The sequence below is a fragment of the Dermacentor silvarum genome, chromosome 3, assembly GCF_013339745.2.
Source record: "Dermacentor silvarum isolate Dsil-2018 chromosome 3, BIME_Dsil_1.4, whole genome shotgun sequence".
Taxonomy (NCBI): domain Eukaryota; kingdom Metazoa; phylum Arthropoda; class Arachnida; order Ixodida; family Ixodidae; genus Dermacentor; species Dermacentor silvarum.
The window spans coordinates 178,017,783-178,036,052 of record NC_051156.1 but is presented as its reverse complement, the minus strand read 5'-3'; the positions used below and the strand labels follow the sequence as shown (position 1 = coordinate 178,036,052).

General features: G+C 45.0%; 1 protein-coding gene across 1 annotated transcript in view; it reads right to left on the bottom strand.

The window, feature by feature from the left end:
• LOC119446139 (NAD(+) hydrolase sarm1-like) overlaps positions 1–17,652 on the bottom strand; it is a 125,903-nt gene extending 108,251 nt beyond the window's left edge. Inside the window, 1 exon segment of the mRNA XM_049663940.1 lies at positions 17,287–17,652. Within this exon segment, the coding sequence (XP_049519897.1) occupies positions 17,287–17,511 (225 nt within the window). The 5' untranslated portion in view covers positions 17,512–17,652.
• Positions 17,653–18,270: the final 618 nt, after the last annotated feature.

Sequence of the window (18,270 nt, the reverse complement as noted above, 5' to 3'; positions counted from 1 at the left end):
ACCCAGAGCATATCTTCGGTTGTTTCGTTATACGAGGTGATCTGGCACAATCAATTTGAGGGTGCGATTTGAACGAGATTGCGGCGGAGGGGCTTTGTGAAAACACGGACGACGCCGCTACAGACAACTTACGCTACAAATGAGCGAAACCGTTAGACTCGCCTTGCCGCCCTGCTTATGCTTGGTGGCCAGCCGTCCCTTGAGCACGTCCAGAAAAGAAGACATGGTCCCGCCACCGTTGCTGCTGCTGTATTATTGCCCGCGCGAACACACGTTGCAGGAGAACGCAGGTACCACCACCACCACTATCACCACCTTCGACGTCGCTCGTTGGCTGGGCGCCGTTCGGTTTCGCTTCGCGGAGCACGCAGTAGTATAGTGCCGAGACTCGACCCAGGAGGCCCGAACCACTCGGGGCACCGAAATAGCGGACCTCGGCTACCGCTGTCTGCACCAACGGTCTCTCTCTCTCACACGTACTCTCTCCTTAACTCTCCTTCACCGAGGAGGCGCGCGCCCGTGGCTCTGATTTTGCGAAACTTTCTAGCTATACCCGCCTTAGCGCTTGCCCCTTCCGCGCGACACGCCTGCGGTAGAAGCAGCAGCAGCAAGAAAAAAAAAAAAAGAGGTACGCGCAATGCACGCGGGCAGGGAGCTCGCGCTTGCTCGCGCGCCGTCTCAACTTGGCCCACATGCTGGAGCCACTTGGCACCCCGACGGGGATTCATCCTTTGCCATCGCCTCCTTTCCCGCCACCCATGACGGTGCCAGCGTTTGTGCACGGCATGGCCCACGAAAGAGCACGTTGTTGGTTGCACGCGAAATGTTCAGTATCTGCGTGCACTCTGCAGACTTCGACAGTCTGTATAGAGCGAGATGAGGATAAGCACTGTTGTGTTCTTTTTAAAAGCATAGGGATTGTTTGGAAGGCAGTAATCGTGGTCAGAGGCCTTCGTTGTGTTTGTGCGGACACGTAATTTGCACATCTTCGTTTCTTTTATCCTTATCTCTCTTTTCCCTTTCACCTTTCATCGCTGCAGAATAGCCAAGCGGATCTTTACTTTGGTGATAACCCTTAACCTGTCAACTATATATATCGGGCTAGTTGGTCAATGTTCATTGAAGTGTGCTTTCTTTCTTTCTTTCTTTCTTTCTTTCTTTCTTTCTTTCTTTCTTTCTTTCTTTTCTTTTTTTTTCTCTTGGAGTGCCACTATGAAGGATCAGTTCGAAGATAGGAGGATAGGAGGATTGAAAATGAAAGTATAAAACAGGAGAAACGTTTCTCCTGTTTTATTCTGTGCGCGTATTCATCCCGTCTTTCCTTCGTCTCTCTCGCTCTCTTTCACCTTTCTATTCACATTTTTCCTTTCCCCAGCATAGAGTAGCCCACCAGACGCTTTCCTGTTTACATGCCTGCCTTCTCCCTACGATTTTCTCATTCTTTTCTTTATATTCTAACCCTCCTGTCTTCGTAATAACGCTTTAAAAAAGGGGCTTCAAATCGTCTGCGTAGAACTGTCACCGTATATCTCCGTGTATAGTTGTGGCTTCCAAGTGAGCTGCCGAGTGACACGCGTCGCGGCTTTCCGGCGGAAACGGGTGCCTGTCGAACTGAAACGCTTCTGGTGTCTGGGTGAGACGTCACCGCTGCGCGCCCTTACGCAAGCGGTAGCCAACGCTTTTGAAGTGTTCCGGTCGGAGGACAGCACCTTCTCCAACATTTCGTTTGTTTTCTCTGCCGGTGCTTGATTGTTTTTCAAGGATAATGGTCGCCGACTGAAGAAGTTGCTGCTGATGTAAGGCTCAGGCAAGAGACGTCAACGTCCCGTTTGGCGCGCAGTAAAAGGTCCCGTCAGTGATCTTTGTTGTGTCATTGTTTCTGCTATGTGGCAAGCGTGTCACAGGTACGCATCGTGCTTCGCTCTTCTGCCGATGCTCGGTCCCCTCGTTAAGGTGCAAGAAAGCAACGGCCATCCTCCTCCGGTGCCACGGAGAAAGAGAGAGAGGGCATGCGGCACTGCGTGACGAAACTATCAATCTTACGCAGCCTCGTTAAAAAATGACGTGGAAGTTTCATGTACTCGGCGTCGCCTTTTTACTTTGTACCAAGATTGCGCGGCACAAATTTTGCGTTTCGGTAGAGTTTATGAATGGGTTAGCAAAAAGATAACGACGTAGAGAAATGAGTGAACACGTTCGGAGGTCGTAAACTATCGTGAAAGCGAAAACTACAAAATGAGAGAGAGAGAGAGAGAGAGAGAGAGAGAGAGAGAGAGAGAGAGGGAGGAAAAGGGCACAGAGCCAATTCGCGCAAGCGAATACTCGAATTTTCACCGCAGACGCACAAGCGACCCACACCAGTGCAAAACGATGGGCACAAGCACTGTGCCACTTACATGTAACGATATGTAACTGACTCCCGTGAGGCTTCGTTCATAACCTAAATTCATAACCTAATGGCACTGTTCATAACCTAATGGCACAGTTCAGGCGCTGGAGGACTGTACAAAATATGTATTTTAAGACAGCTCAATCGTTAAGTGCACTTCGTACATTTCATGAGCTGTAGACACAACGCCGTCTTTAAATTTGAATAAAATAAATTTCATCAGCAAATAAATTCTGCGGGAATCCGCTGGGGGCGAGCACAATTCATGAGAGGAAAAGTTGGCACACACCTGAAGGTAACGTTATCCCCTTCTTATATTTCATATTTTGTTCATTATTTGTATTCTATTAGCTCATTAATATGACCTGCGCTAAAGTTACTGTGTTAGGGTGTTTGTGCGCATCGACATTATCACCATTGGTGCGCGGAATGGCTGGCACAATTATGTGCGGCTCGTGCATATATTAGGGGATTGTCAAACACCTCCCTGTGCTTGTTACTACATATGCCTACCGCTACCTTAATCGGACTGTGTTTTAAACCGGCTCCCATTGCAGCCCATTTTCACAGGCAAATAATCGTGGTGTGTGTGTGTGTGTGTGCGTGTGTGTGTGCGTGTGCGTGTGTGTGTGTGTGTGTGTGTGTGCGTGTGCGTGTGTGTGTGTGTGTGTGTGTGTGTGTGTGTGTGTGTGTGTGTGTGTGTGTGCTCGCGCGCGCGCGCGCGCGCGCGTGCGTGCGTGTGTGCGTTGTGAGAGCCACGCTGGAGCTACGTTTCATCGACGTCAGCTAGAAGTTAAATCGCCTTCCAAAGCTTTGTAATCGGTTATCATCATCATTATCTTCATCACCGTCATCTTAATCATCATCATAATCATGATCTTTATCATCATCAACATAGCTATCACATGACCAGTGGCCCCCTGTGACACTTGTATTTATAGACTGCGGTATCTCCGGTATCGGCCGATGAAGGAGATTAGAAACATACCCTATACGGAAAAGTGGAGGTAACTCCCCAAGAAAGACTTCGTCTTTAAAAAACAGCATGCCTGCTGCTAAAAACCGCAAAAGTGTCGGAAATGCGGGAGAATTAAAGGTAAAAGAGCGCCTCGGATTGACTTTGGACAGCTGTGGTGAGAGCGATTGAAGCAGGAGATAAATTAGAGATCATTGAGGTCGTGAGCTGGCTTGGAATACAGCGTATATGTGCTCGTGCTTGCACGTGGCTCTCGCCGCCGGCACCGGTTTTGTGGCTTCGCGCCAAATATTGAAAAGTGTCGATGCGATGGAGTGGCATTACACGTGTCTGGGCTGCACGCACGCTTTGTTTCTCGAATAGCTGCCAGGTGGCAGTCGCGAGCCCTCTACTCTAATGTTACTGCATAGGCTCCCTTTAGGCTCCTTAAAGGGAGCCTATACAGTAACTATACTCTACTCAGTGGTGAATTTCCCGCTCACTGGAACTTAGCGCCAACTGCCGACAGTGCCTTGTGGTTTGGCCAGGAGAAAAATATTTAAATTGCGAGGGCTTGGTTAGGCGGAAAATGTGTTAGTTCGGCGTCTCTATCAAAGTCGTTCGCTCATACCTTTCTCTTTTCCTTTGCGTGAACAAGAAGGAAGAGAGCCCGGCAATTGAGAAAGGGGCGGGTCGCCACGTGCCGAGTTATGCACGTTTGCTGATTGATTGCGAACGGAGAACCATTGCGTGCGCGGCGCGCGTGACCTTGTAGCTGCTCCTGGCCCACACCACGGGGTGAAGTTATCCTTCAGCGCGCCCCTTAAGATTAAGGACATGTATACATCAAGCGATGGAACGAAAAATCTTAGGACTAACGTTAAGAGACAGGAAGAGAGCGGTGTGGATCAGAGAACAAACGGGGATAGCCGATATTCTAGTTGACATTAAGCGGAAGAAATGGAGCTGGGCAGGCCATGTAATGCGTAGGATGGATAACCGGTGGACCATTAGGGTTACAGAATGGATACCAAGAGAAGGGAAGCGCAGTCGAGGTCGGCAGAAAACCAGATGGGATGATGAAGTTAGGAAATTTGCAGGCGCAAGTTGAAATACGCTAGCGCAAGACAGGGGTAATTGGAGATCGCAGGGAGAGGCCTTCGTCCTGCAGTGGACATAATATATAGGCTGATGATGATGATGATGATACATCAAGGAGAAAAAAAAGAGAAAAGAACATGCATACAAGGAGAAAAAATATTAGGAAGATGTATGCAAAAATGCGAGATAAAAAATCTGTATGGCATACCTGATTAAATCGAGCAGGCTAAGTGACTACTTGTCACCGCTCCGTTTCAAAGGGGATGCCATTAAAGCATCATCGTCATCATCATCGTCATCATCATCATCATCATCATCCCCAATCTCGCGTAGTTCAGTGTCGAGATCAAAGCCTTTGCTAAATTTAGACTCACGCGCGTCCTGCTTTTGCAGAAAAAAAAATCGGGGGGAAGCGGAGGGGCGAGGAGGGGAAGGGGCGAAAGGATGGTTTTGTCCTAAGTGTATAACTGGGGGCGGGAGGCCTAGATCTTTCTGCAAAGTATCCTGTGGGAAGCCATCGTTGACTGATAGAGAAAGAAATAACGCCTGTTTTATTTATGCAACCTCTTTCTCTCTCAGTGATGGCTAGCAGCTTACTTGGCGGCGAAGTGACCATAATCAGCATCGAGGGAGAAATTGAAGGAGAATAAACTTCACATTCTGAGGGAGAATAAAAAAAAATACAATATGAGGGAGAAGAAGCTTTATTTAAGTTTTAAGAAGCCGAAGTCCCGCCCAGGTCGTCTTTAATTGCGTTATAAACTCATTTGTGGCATTGGCACCTTGGCACATGCCCCCACCGGTGAGCTGGCCAAGAATTGGGTAGAACAGAAGCGGGAAATTAGAGTGCACTTAGGTCAACAAGAAGGCAATACAAGACGAATACAGGGAAATAGTATATATATATATATATATATATATATATATATATATATATATATATAAAGAATATCAGGAATATAGAATAACGAAAATTAAAGAAATAACACAAAACGAAAGAAGAGAGAGAGAGAGAGATAGCCAAATTGTACTGAACTTAACAAAACCAAGAAGCAGAAAGAGAGTGAGAGAGAACGGTCAGAATTCAGCAAGTAATCAGCAAGGAACCTAAAAGAAGGTCCTGCGCAAGATTCGGTTCCGAAAGAAGTGCTTGTTTCGCCTCCCTTTTTGTCCATTACCTGTATCTCGCTTCCTATCACTGGTATTGCTTAACTTATTTCATCTCGGTGTTGCTCTATTATTATGTCGTGCACCACCGCGAGCCCCGTAACCATTACCGCGTTAGGCAATGAGCGATCGAACACTGTCGACATAATTGTGGAGGGGTTGTTGGGACCGTCAATATCCATTGGCGAACGTCTCAGGCACGACACCCACCCGCCGCGCCGCGGTGTCTTAGCGGCTATGGTGCTGCGCCGCTAAGCACGAGGTCGCGGGATCGAATCCCGGCCGCGGCGGCCGCACTTCGATGGGCGCGAAATGCAAGAACACTCGTGTGCCGTACATTGGGGGCACGTTAAAGATGCCCTGGTGGTCAAAATTAATCCGGAGTCCCCCACTACGGCGTGCCTCTTAATCAGATCGTGTTTCCTTCTTCAATTCAATTCAATTCAATTTTATTCACAACACACATACAACGTTGTGCTGAAAGCTCCCCTGGCAAGAAAGCTGTAAGCATACAGCTTGACGGAGGCCAGGGGGGCCAATAATCAGCAGCAGTGTCAATGCATTGGTAATAGCATTAAATGACAATACACGAAGACACATCAGCGTGGTTTTGGAACGTAATACCCCAGAGTTCAATTCAATTCAATTCAACTCAATTCAAGCTTGGCACAGATGAGGCCGTCCATTCCGCAATTTCTTAAAAAATGTTTTATTTTATTGCTGGTCAAATGGAATGTCATTATCGGGGAGTTACTATACAACAAGGTGTAAGTCTACGACGTGTGACGACTACATGACTGTTGCTTGAAAGTTCTTATAGTAGCTATCGCCGTTTAATAGAAGAAGCGAGAGATAATAAGTGGTGAGAGAGAGGGAAAGTGATGAAAAATAAAAGTGTATTTGCGCTCGCATCCACGTGATCAGCAGCAGAACCCTATTTACATATATACACAGAGCACCGTGGCGGGTATGACGAACGTCTCGAAACTGATGCTAGTTTCAATATTTCTGCTAAATGAACATAACTTTAATACTGTCCTCGGTCGCAACATGCACTACAAAATAAGTAATTAAGGAATAGGTTAGTTACGCTTAATTATTTAGCATTTAATCATTGTGCTTCGGCGTGCATTGCAACGTACAATGTCAGCCTCTTCTTGTAATTCACATGAAGATTTTTATAGCGATCGACTCGGTATGCATAAAGAAAGGAAGAAGCAATGAAATAGAATATGTATTATAAAAATCCAGGCTCAACCTCGATTACACCTCTTCAGTGGTAATTCTTGTACTGTTCACAAGAAAAGAAAAAAAAGAAAGTGAGAAGCTCGTTCATTCATTATTCACCGATGTACACTGTGTCTTTTGCTGCAGCTTCTACATATACTATATATAGGTATGGACGATTCGCGCTCTGAATTCGAGAATGGTTATCACGCGCAGACCCCATATAACAGTGTTAGGAAATTAGGCGTCCGTTTTACAAAGGACATTCCTCAGTGTACACTCTGTCATGTATAGTCACGTACTGGTGAGTGCGGCAACCAGCATGGCAGACGGCGAAAGTAGCTTCCGGCGTCTTCGTGATGCAAGGTCGGAGAACCGTGCCCTGAAGGTCGATGAAGAGGCACCGATTGCGAAAAACGTTACGAGAGCGGACGCCGGACACGCATGCGATGCGTAAGCCAGGACCGTTCCTCACCGTGATTTCAAGGTCGCCGAACACACGAGTGCTACATGATTGTACGGAAAACGCGACTCATTCTATCCGTGGAGAGTTGTAGGGGAGGAGGGACTGGACATGTGCAGTTGTATCGGGGATTAGGGGAAGGGGTGGGGGGGGGGGGGGGCTCATTTAGAGGTTGACATTAAAGAGACGTCACGGTGCATGTCATCATGTGTGGACGTCAGGACCGCCGCAGAAAAGCGATTGGAATGCTTCATAAAGTCGTCTTCTCGGCGCAGCGCACGAGCTGTGGGGGGGAGATGGAGTCGGGCATGCATGCGTGTAGACGCTACCACTCGGTATCTTCCTCTCCTTCCATGTCTTGATAACCGCAAGAGCTCTGGGTTGCCGCCGAACAGAGCACAAATCCGTATTTTCAATAAAATAAAGAGACCACGGTGATGTAATGATAAGTTATATGACAAGACAAACGTTTGACATGGACAGAAGCCTTCAGCTGCCTTGTCCTCATAACTCTTTACGCTGTTTTGCTTTTTTTTTTATATTGAAGATATAGCATGTTGTACCAACAAGTCCGGCAACGCACTCTAATCAACAAGCTGAAGAACTCACTTCTTACCATTCGGTTATAGGTTTCCGTGATTGTGAGCGCGTATAACTTTATATATATATATATATATATATATATATATATATATATATATATATATATATATATATATAGTCGTGATGAGGTGGCGACCACGTGTGCGTGTGATTGTTGTGTATTTCGGTGCCTTATTCTCGCACGCCCGATTTAAAACATCTATTTCATCCACAAATTTGAAAAAAAAAAGAAAGGTCAGTGCCCGTGTGTGTCGCGCCTTCTCGCCTTTTTTTTCGCCCGTTTGCGTTGTTAAGCGTTCACCATGATCTGCAACGAACTATTACCTTCCGAACAATTTAGCCACAAAGAACAACTCCGATGTGCCGCGCCTGTGTCATCACGTTCTTCCGAACCACCGTTGGATGGCTATTCACAAAACACTCAGTTCGAACTGGACAGGCTCGAAGGCTGCGTGACCATTTCCTGACGTCATACGACGACTCGTCGGACCAGAAAGCGCCGGTGATTCTTAACCATGATCGCCGTTCTTCTTGAGTGATCTCTACTCCTGAAAACCGGAATGCATTGTCCGTGACCAAAAATAGAGGTTTCCGCATGTGTTCTCGGTGCACGCGGGTTTAATTGATTCAGCGTCTGACATATGGCACCGATTATACGAGCTCTCCGTGGCCGAGGGCGCCGAGCGTATCGAAGTAAAAGCTTGTTTATACTGAGCGCGTATAACTGCGCTCTCCATTTATCTGTCGCCGTGCAACGTATTCGCTCGCCCGAACAGAAATATACGAAAAAGGAGACGAACGCATCGACTTATCGTATATAGCTTGTATATAATGAGCAAAATTCACTATAGCTTGCTATTTATACGGCTCTACCGGCTTAGCAGCTTTGGATGTTGCAATCACTGTTGGGAAATTCCGCGGCGGTGTATACAGATCCCGACTGGTGCTTCGGCTCTCTTCAGCTACCAACGTGCGTGCTTCGCAAAATAAAGGAGCCCGTCAAAAGCTTTAGATGTATGGCTGGCAAACCTTTTATTGCAGCCGCGCTTCGTATTGTGGGTGTGCTCGGAAGTTGAATTGAATTCTGGGGTCTTACGTGCCTAAACAACGATTTGATTATGAAGCACGCCGTAGTTGGGGACTCCGGATTGATTTTGACCACCAGAGAATCTTTAACGTGCCCCCCAATGCATGAGACACGGGCTCGGAAGTTAGTGTAACAGTGCATAATACATTCAAGCTTGTCGTCAATTCAAAATAAAACACCTTGCTCTTTCTCGTTCTCTTGTGTCTTCAATTAATTTGATTTTCGCTCGCGATAATTTTTGATTTAGGCATTATTATTTTTTTATTCGCTTACTTTTATTTTTGAACGGCCGCAGTGTACTGGACCTAATAGTGGGTTCAAATTCGGCGATATGCAGTGCGTAACAGCGGAGGCATGAAAGGGCGAGTTACAGACGACGCGACTGTATGAACGTGCTGATTTCAAGTATCAACTAGTAGATGAGAAATAAATATAATTATTCAAAGTGATAGCTAACATATATATAAGTCTAGTGAAGGCGGCCAGCTACTGAACTATTCTTACGAAACGAAGAGGCTTGTGAATTTGACGTTTCTCTGAATTTCTTCTTTTCCTTTCTTTTTTATTTATTTTTATATCGTTTGAGAAGGGCTGTCATTAAGGCATAGCAGTATCAAACAAAAATAGTATGCTGTGTTAAGTGTACAAATGAATGACAACAGTCAAGGAACTTGGCGTTTACGACCTAAAAGCTGAAGTATATTAGACAAAGAAAATACTGCGTGTCTATGCTACATGCACGCATGTGCGTGCATGTTTCGATCGTGCGGTGTCTTGAATAGGAAGTACGGGTACTTATTCCTTGTTAATTATTATTGTTATGTTCATTACTTCTTGTTAATTTCTTGTTCAGTATACAAGCTATATAGGATAAGTCGGTGCGTTCGTCTCCTTTCTCGTATACGTCTGTTCGTGCGTGCGAATACGTTGCACGGCGACAGATAAATGGAGAGCGAAGTTATAGGCGGCCAGTATAAGTAAGCTTTTTCGATACGCTCGCGTGCCCTCGAGCACGGAAAGCTCAGGTAATCGGTGCCAATGTCAGAGGCTGAATCAATTAAACCCGCGCGCACCGAGAACGCATGCAGAAACCTCTACTTTTGGTTACGGACAATGCATTCCGGCTTTCAGGAGCAGAGATCACTCAAGTAGAACGCCGATCATGGTAAAGAATCACCGGCGCTTTCCAGCAGGCGAGTCTTCGTATGACGTAAGGAAATGGTCACGCAGCCTTCGAGCCTGTCCAGTTCGAACTGAGTGTAACCATAAACACCCAGAAATCGCTCCTCAGTTCAGCTGTCTTCAACTATCTCAGTTCAACTAATGCGCTCTCGATGTAGTATATATTCCCACACTTTTGAAGAAGAATACGAAGAAGGAGTAGTAAAAGAAAAGCAGTAGACAAAGAAGAAGTTTACTTTTTCTTTCTAAATACAAAAGAAAGTGGAGCAAAAGCTAAAGGCATATAGCTTGGCAAGGTATCTTGCTCCAGTCAGCATATCAAGCGGAGAAAGCGCACATTATATATATATATATATATATATATATATATATATATATATATATATATATATATATAGAAATAATTATTATAGTTTTGTGCAAACTAGCAATGTAAATAAACACAGTATAATTAGTTTCGCGGAAATCTACAAATGTAAAGCAATATTCACGTACACAGTTTAAATGCGCTCTAATATATAAAAATACGGAGTACAATAATTCTCGCACGAGATAACTCCGGCAATTATTTCAAACATAGTTTTTTCACATACAATGAATTCACGCATACATTTAAAGTATTCAAAACGCACATGAAAGTATACAAGTTAAATTTACAAGAAACACCGAAGAAACCCGCAATTTTGCACAGTACCATATGCTATACGCCAATCTTCTAAGACGCTTTTTATTGAAGCGTTCATTAACGTTAATTTTCTACCCTATTCCATTTAAAAAAAATGGGAATTTGGCAGTCTATATGCTGTCTGCCATAATTAGTTCTAATTTGTGGTGTCCTTATGATGCTTCTTCTCATACTGTGGTGAAGGTTTAATTGTCGCAAGTCGATATAATCAACTTGCGAAAGTATACTTTTTTACATGCTGTATTAGTTTATAAGTATATACCTGGGTTAATTACATTTAGTATTTCACGCTTAAGAAACAGTTGATGAGTACGTAAGTGCTGCGGTCGCCCGTGATAGTTTTCGAAATTCCGCAGAACCCGTTTCTGTAATATAGTTATTTTAGATGAATTCTGGTTGCTTGCGTTACTCCATACTAAGCAGTACAAGCAGTAAGTACAATTTCCTCTATGTTGTCGTTGGTATCCTTCTTTGTTGGCTTCTTATGATATGATTAAGAAAAATCGAGCCCTTCGGTTCCGTTTCTTCTCGTTCATTACGTAACGAGGGTCTCGAATCCGGCTCCATTGATGCCTTCAGGTAGCATCTATGGGTTTATTGAGCAGTTGCCTTCACCCAAAAAGATCACGTACTCGTGACGCGGCAGGAAGGATGCTCTACATTCGCCGCAAGGGTTTGTGAGTGGTGGCGCTGGCTAAAACTCCCTGGGTTAGTTCTAGTAGTAAAACATAAATACCCCAGAAAGTGGATGGGAAAACGGCGCCGCGGTAACTCAATTGGTAAGAGCATCGCACGCGTAATACGAAGACGTGGGATGGTTCCCCACCTGCGGCAAGTTTTTTTTTTTCATCCATTTTCCTTTCCTATAATCTATCATTTCTTCAATTCGATTAGTAAGTACAAGTAATTTCCCCTATGCTGTCCTTGGTGTCATTGTTTGTTGGCTTCTTATAATATGATCAATAAAAATCGGGTCCCTCGGTTCCCTTTCTTCTCGTTTAATACTAAGCAGCAGCATGATAATCTGGAATGAAATAGCGTATAATAGAGCGCTTTTCTTAACCACAATGGTAACAACTAACTAAGTTTAAAGAGGAACCCGCTGCTTTACTTAGTTCTGCCGTTAACTTTTCAACATGTGTATTCCAGGATGGCCTTTCTGAAAACAGACACTTAAATAAATATTTCTATACCTCTACCTCCTCTATCGTAGCGTCATTAAATAGTATTGTTATGTCTTCGTTCAAAGGCTTACGTCTTGATCCGAAAATAACATAGTCATTTTTATTTACATTTAAATGTAGTTTGCTTTTACACAGCCAAATTGATAATACCTTTAAATACTCATTAGCTAACGGCTGTAGATGCGAAAGTGTTTTGGCCCCGAAAAAGACGTACCATCATCATCATACATAATTAAACTCTGGCAATTTGGTAATTCAGATATATTGTTTATGTATAAGTTAAATAATAATGGCCCAAGTACTGACCATTGGTGTACCCCTCTAATTATTTTCAATGCTTGCGACGTATCATTATTGAAGGCTACATACAGTAGCCTGTCAGGTAATTCTTCATTAGGTCAAGCGAAATTCCTTGAATACCATAACCAATGCGTTTGAACAGCAGTATGTCATGATCAACGGAATCAAAAGCTTTGCCGAGGTCTAAAAACAGACCCATTATGTATAGTCTATCTTCTATGTTATTTATTATCGTGTGTTTCACGTCCAGTAGTGCCTGCTCAATAGAAATATTTTTACGGAAACCGAACTGCAATTCAGACAAGATTTTATGCTTTTCTAGAAAACTTGTTAAATGATCTCTAATACCGGTTTCAAGCAGCTTAGATAACACCGGAAGTACTGAAATTGGTCTAAAATTATTAACGTTTATATTTCCACCCTTTTTCATCACTGGACATATCCTGGCTAGCTTAATATCCTCTGGGAACACTCCAAACTCCAGCGTGCAATTAATAATATGCGCTAAAGGTTCGCAAATAATATCTAAGACTTGCTTAATCGTTTCAGCTTTAATGCAATCATATCCTACAGATGTATGATTCTTAAGATTTCTTATTAATCTTTGCACCTCAGTGTAGGTCGTTGGAGATAAAGAAATAGAGTTCACTACACTATGTTTCTTAAGGACGAACGTATCTTCTCGTACGTTACTAATGGAAGGCGTGTATTCAACACTAGCTATGAAATGCGCGTTTAATGCAGTGGCTGTAGGAACAGCACCAAAGGCGGTTTGCAGCTGTACTGCGCTTTATAATATTCTGACTTCGCTGTATTCAGCTCAATATTTAATTTGTTTCTCAATTGTTTGAACTCGGTAAGTTTACAGGGATCTCGCGATTCGACAAAAAGATGGTACATTTTGTTTTTCCCGTGAATTTTTTTTTAAGAATAAGAACTGTCGTTATCCATGGTTTCTAGCTTTCTTATTATGTATTTTTCGTACTTGATTTGAAAATGAGAGCTCTTAGCATGCCTTTAATTTTTCGAAAAATGATCTATAGGCTTTGTTGAAATCCAATTCCGTTACGACGTCTTCTCAAGTTATATCATGTAGAAAGGCTCGAAACGTATTCAGCGTGTGTAAGTTAATATCCCGACAGGAGCTCGATGTAGGCACGTTTTTACGATGCTTGCTTGCAATGGATACAAAAAAAAACACAACAATAAAACAGGACCGTGGTCACTGATATTTGACGATAATATATCAGTAGATGTCATTGAGGGGTGCACATTTGTAATACACGGGTCCAACAGTGTTGCAGTTTCATTATTTATGCGAGTGACTTATGATACGAGGTTTGTACTGGAATATGCTGCTAAGTTCTCTGGCATATGTATCGCTCGCTAGCATATTAATATTCAAATCTCCCATCACTACAAATGTAGCCTTAGAATATCACAAAGGAAATTTAACATTTTATCAACAAGTGACATAAACTTTTGTCTATTTCCAGAAGGTGGCTTGTAGACCGCAGCAACTGTAATTTTATTTAAACGGACAGTTAGGCATTCAACATCATAAAAAAAAAATTCTGGTAGCACTTCACAGTAGGATTGTTCTAGTAAGTACATAACCACACCACCACCACGCTCATCTTTTCTTGTGCCTCATCGTTGTCCTAGAAGGTAAGTTTCGTGTTTACCGAAATGCGCCGCATATAACCCCTCCGCCAAACACTGTCCTGCTAAATGACTATCCTCCAGCACGCAAAGATAGCAGACAAGAAAAAAAAAAAAAAAAAACAGCGTGTGGTCACTCGCAGCAGTGATTGCCGTCATCGAGCATCTGCGGCTAGCTTATGTATACTGCTGAAACCGACGCCCTCCCTCTTTCTAGATAGCCTCGGGTGGTTACACGGTCGCATTCCTGCCGTTCAACGCGTTGTTTTTTACAACCCCGAGAGTGGCTTCTCGCGGCAATTATAGTATATAATGGACCCGAAGGCGTCCTCGTCGTCGGCTCAAAAACACATGCTATCGTATATTCAGCCAGCAGATCTCGTTTTACGCATCGTCGCGCCTTGTACGGCAGACTCGGTCGCGGCTGGGTCAACACAGATCGATTCCCGGCCGGGTTTCCACAACAATTCTGCGAAGCGCCCAGTGACAGTCGCTCTCCCCTGCGCGCGGCACACGTGCATATCTCCGGGTATAGGAAAGACTGACACATGCATATGTTCGACGCTTTAAACTGTGAAGCTGTATTTTCGTTTTCCTTTTTGTTGTTTTGGGCCGGTGTATGCATTACGAACATGATGTACGCGTGCGCGTCTGTGCATGCGTTCGGGTTATTTTCCAGCCGGGGAAATACCCTTTCGGAAGGCGGTATGTGTGTGTGTCTTACTGAGCAGCCCACCATGCAGGCCGCAGGCAGGGCCGACCTTGAGGAATCGGACAAGGTTGCGCTGTAACTAGGCGCCTCCACTCCCGGTTCCTTTTGTCTTTAAGACAGCGCCGACGCCGGCTATGTCGGAAAGCTGTGAGTCACGTATTCGCGGCCCTCTGAAAAGGTCCGCAATAGCGACTTCGTTCGCACTCCGGTATAATGGGCAAATGGCATCAACGTTGCATCATTCTGTAAACGCACGGGATAGGAGTTTTCTGTACGGAGATTTCTAGATAGAACTGTGGCGCTCCGATAGTTCAGCTATACCATGGAAATGATGGGCTGTACATGGATTTGTCTAAACTTCGTGCGTGTGGCTAACAACCGTTCTTGTGACGTTATTTGTTGCGCTTGATATTTAAAAATTCCGTAGGAATCGTATGTTTTTAAACGCACGAAGGCAGTAAGTGCTTGCACACACGCGTAATTATTCCGAATTGTTGCCTTTGTGACGAAACATTTTTGCTGAAAATGGTCAATTCCTAAAGTCACAAAGACGTTCGAAGACCGCAGGACGAAGGTTATATGCAAATTCGTGTACTATATTCATCTCTTGCATGCTGGCTGAATCGACATAGTTGCAGTCCCCGCAGTTACCTCTAGTAAATGTTGTAGAAAATCTTACGGTACAGGAGGCATCCGTAAGTGCCTTGTCAAGCGGGTTTACTCGTGCGAAATGTCTCATCTTCGATGGGTACGTAGTAGCGATGAAAACAAGACCTTAGCGGAAGTTAACAACAACAAAAAAAAGTGTGACTTTCATTTGCTGTGCTTCGTGCACCATTTTTCACTTGCAGTGCAGCTCACGCTGGGTTGAATGTGTGACAAAGGACAGCAAGAGCGCCTGTTCAAGAGATAATAAATGAGTATAAACAGCTAAAATACTCCTTACACTCAATTTTCGCTAACTGATTTCGTGGTGAGAGGGTATACCGGAAGAAAAAAGGAAATTCAAAGTTCTTTTTTTTTTAATTTTACGCCTTACGCCCTAGCCTCGGTACGTCAGTCGAACGTCACTGATTTCAAAGCATTTTTTTTTGTTTTTTTTTTTCGTATTTGGGCCGTTGTGGCTTAGTAAATGTTCTTGAAACGTGCTAAGCTGTCCTTGGCTCTTTTAGACTACAATATAGTCCATATGTAACGATAAATATTTAACTAGGCACGAGCAGACGTTGTCAAAATTCATGACGCCTGGACGAGCTGTCGCGGCAAGCTGTGGGGAAATGCGACCTGTATTTCGTGATAGCGTCTTTTCTGGCTCATCGAACATCTTACAGCAGTAAAAAGTTTTTTTTTTGCATTGTGTAGAACGGCAATTTACTAATACAGTTCAAATTCAGTTTTTTCTTTTAAGTGTTCGTTTGACATGCATTGTGGTAATGTCACTCCCAAGGGTCACATCGGGACAAGCATATACTGTGGTTGGTTGGCTGGTTTTCTTCCATGATTGACTCATACCCACTATGGCTGGATTGGCCAAAAAATCGGGTGAGTTTGGAAAATAATCGTGTCAACACCATTCCCATCTTGTTTCGTCTTTTTTTCTGCTCCCGCAGCCTGAACTTGGTCCGTCCTTGTGCAGTTAGTTACCCGAGCGCACAACGTCCACGCCGTTGTCACGCGTACATCTTGCAGTTCTTGTACTAATCCACAGCTATCAGGTGCCCAAACTCGCGAGCTCATAACCTAGGGAAGCTTATAGGTCGTTTAATTAAGAGAACACATCTTGCGCTCTTTAATGTTCCTCTCTCTATTCGATTTTGCCGAGGCCTCCTACAATCACATTACATTGAATGCACCTTCCCCTAGTTGAAGTGTATGTACAGCAGCACTTAGAAAACTCCTCGTACGTGCGCTCCATTCCAAAATGACCGGCCGCACGCAAGTTTACCAACGAGATATGCGATTGCAGCCAAGGAGCTATAATCTAACCGCGATTGCCTTGATAAATGCACCGACGACCAGCCACTAAAACGGCACTACTTTCACTTTTGAGCTACGCCGAGAAGATGGCATGTGCAGAAGAGCACCAATTACTTTGACTGTCACCAATCGCGCACCAGGCCCGCACCAGTAAACTTAGCTGGGCACGTGTTGACAGCGCCAACCAAGCCTTACAGTAGATGACCCCTTTGAAGTTTTAGTTCAAATTCCATCAATTTCTCGTGGCGCACGCAAGAAAATTCTCGTTGAAATTCTACAGACTCATTAATAAACATTTTTTTTGCGCATTCGTGGACACTGTGTGACTACTGCATGTATATTAAAAACTGATTGTATCGTGTCTGCACTGAAGTTCCATGGTACTGGTATAGTATTTTTCAACAATACTTCATTTTAGTGAGATCAGGCTAATTTTGTCTGGATATTAAGCAGTGCCAGTCAAGAATAGTATCCAAGCAAATGTGAAAGGGAGAATTTAAATTTCAACTTCCACTGTAAACACGGTGAAAGGACAAGAAAATACAAGCCCGGCACACATATATGTCGCGCGTGCGCATGGCGAGCCTCTTACCAAGAGCGGCTTGACCGTGACGGCCAGTGGCGAGGCCAAACCGAAGCACCATCTCGCCGTCTTGGAGCCCTCGTGCGGAGCGGCGGACCGGTCCTTGCGGAGCCTGGACGAGCGGTCGGGCGGCTCGCTCGGTATCACGACCGCGCGCAGGACGCCCAGGCGACGGCACGAACGCATCTTCTGGCACGACTTCTTGATGCGCCGAAGGCGGTTGACGTCGGCCATTCAACGTGCGGCCGAGCACGAAGAAAAAAAAAAGCGAATCGCCGCACACAGGACTCGCGCGAGCGATCGAGCGTCCGAATCTACGGTCGGCACAACGGCTTGCCACGTTGAGCGGATCGTCGTTTCGTCGAGTCCCTGTGACACAGCGAAGAAGACGACACCGAAGAAGAAGACTAAGTGCCTCCACCACTTTTACAAAAGAGCTCCAACCGTTGGCAGCGCCGGTAATTGCTGCGCAACGTAACGGTATATATCCGAGAGAGGCCTGCACGCACAACAGCCACTACACCTCTGCGTTCACTCGAAAGGGCGATCGGTCCTTGTGTCTGTAACCACCCCTGCGGTTGAAGATGTCAGGAGACGAATAATGCCCAACGATGCGCGCGCCAGCGCGCCGCAAGGAACACGTTCATCCAACGGCACGACCGTTTCTCGAGGCAGTCTACGACGGCGCACGCTGGCCGGCCGGTGTCAGAGGAGAGCGCGCGGAGACGTATAGGGTGAGGGAGAGGTCTCAGCGAATTGAGAAGGGAGCGTACACGCTGGACACTTGTCGCGGGCGAGGGAAGAAAGAAATATATAAAGAGCCCGGTGTACGAAGACGACGTCAAGTCGGCTTGTGCAGATAAGTGAGCACGCGAGAACGCAAGCACGTCGCTTCCGCGGCGGCAGAGTGAAGAAGTCGGGTGTTGGTTCTCCTTCACACGTGCATCGGCACGAGCACCGCGCATGGCTGGTCTATAGCTGGTCTATCCAGCC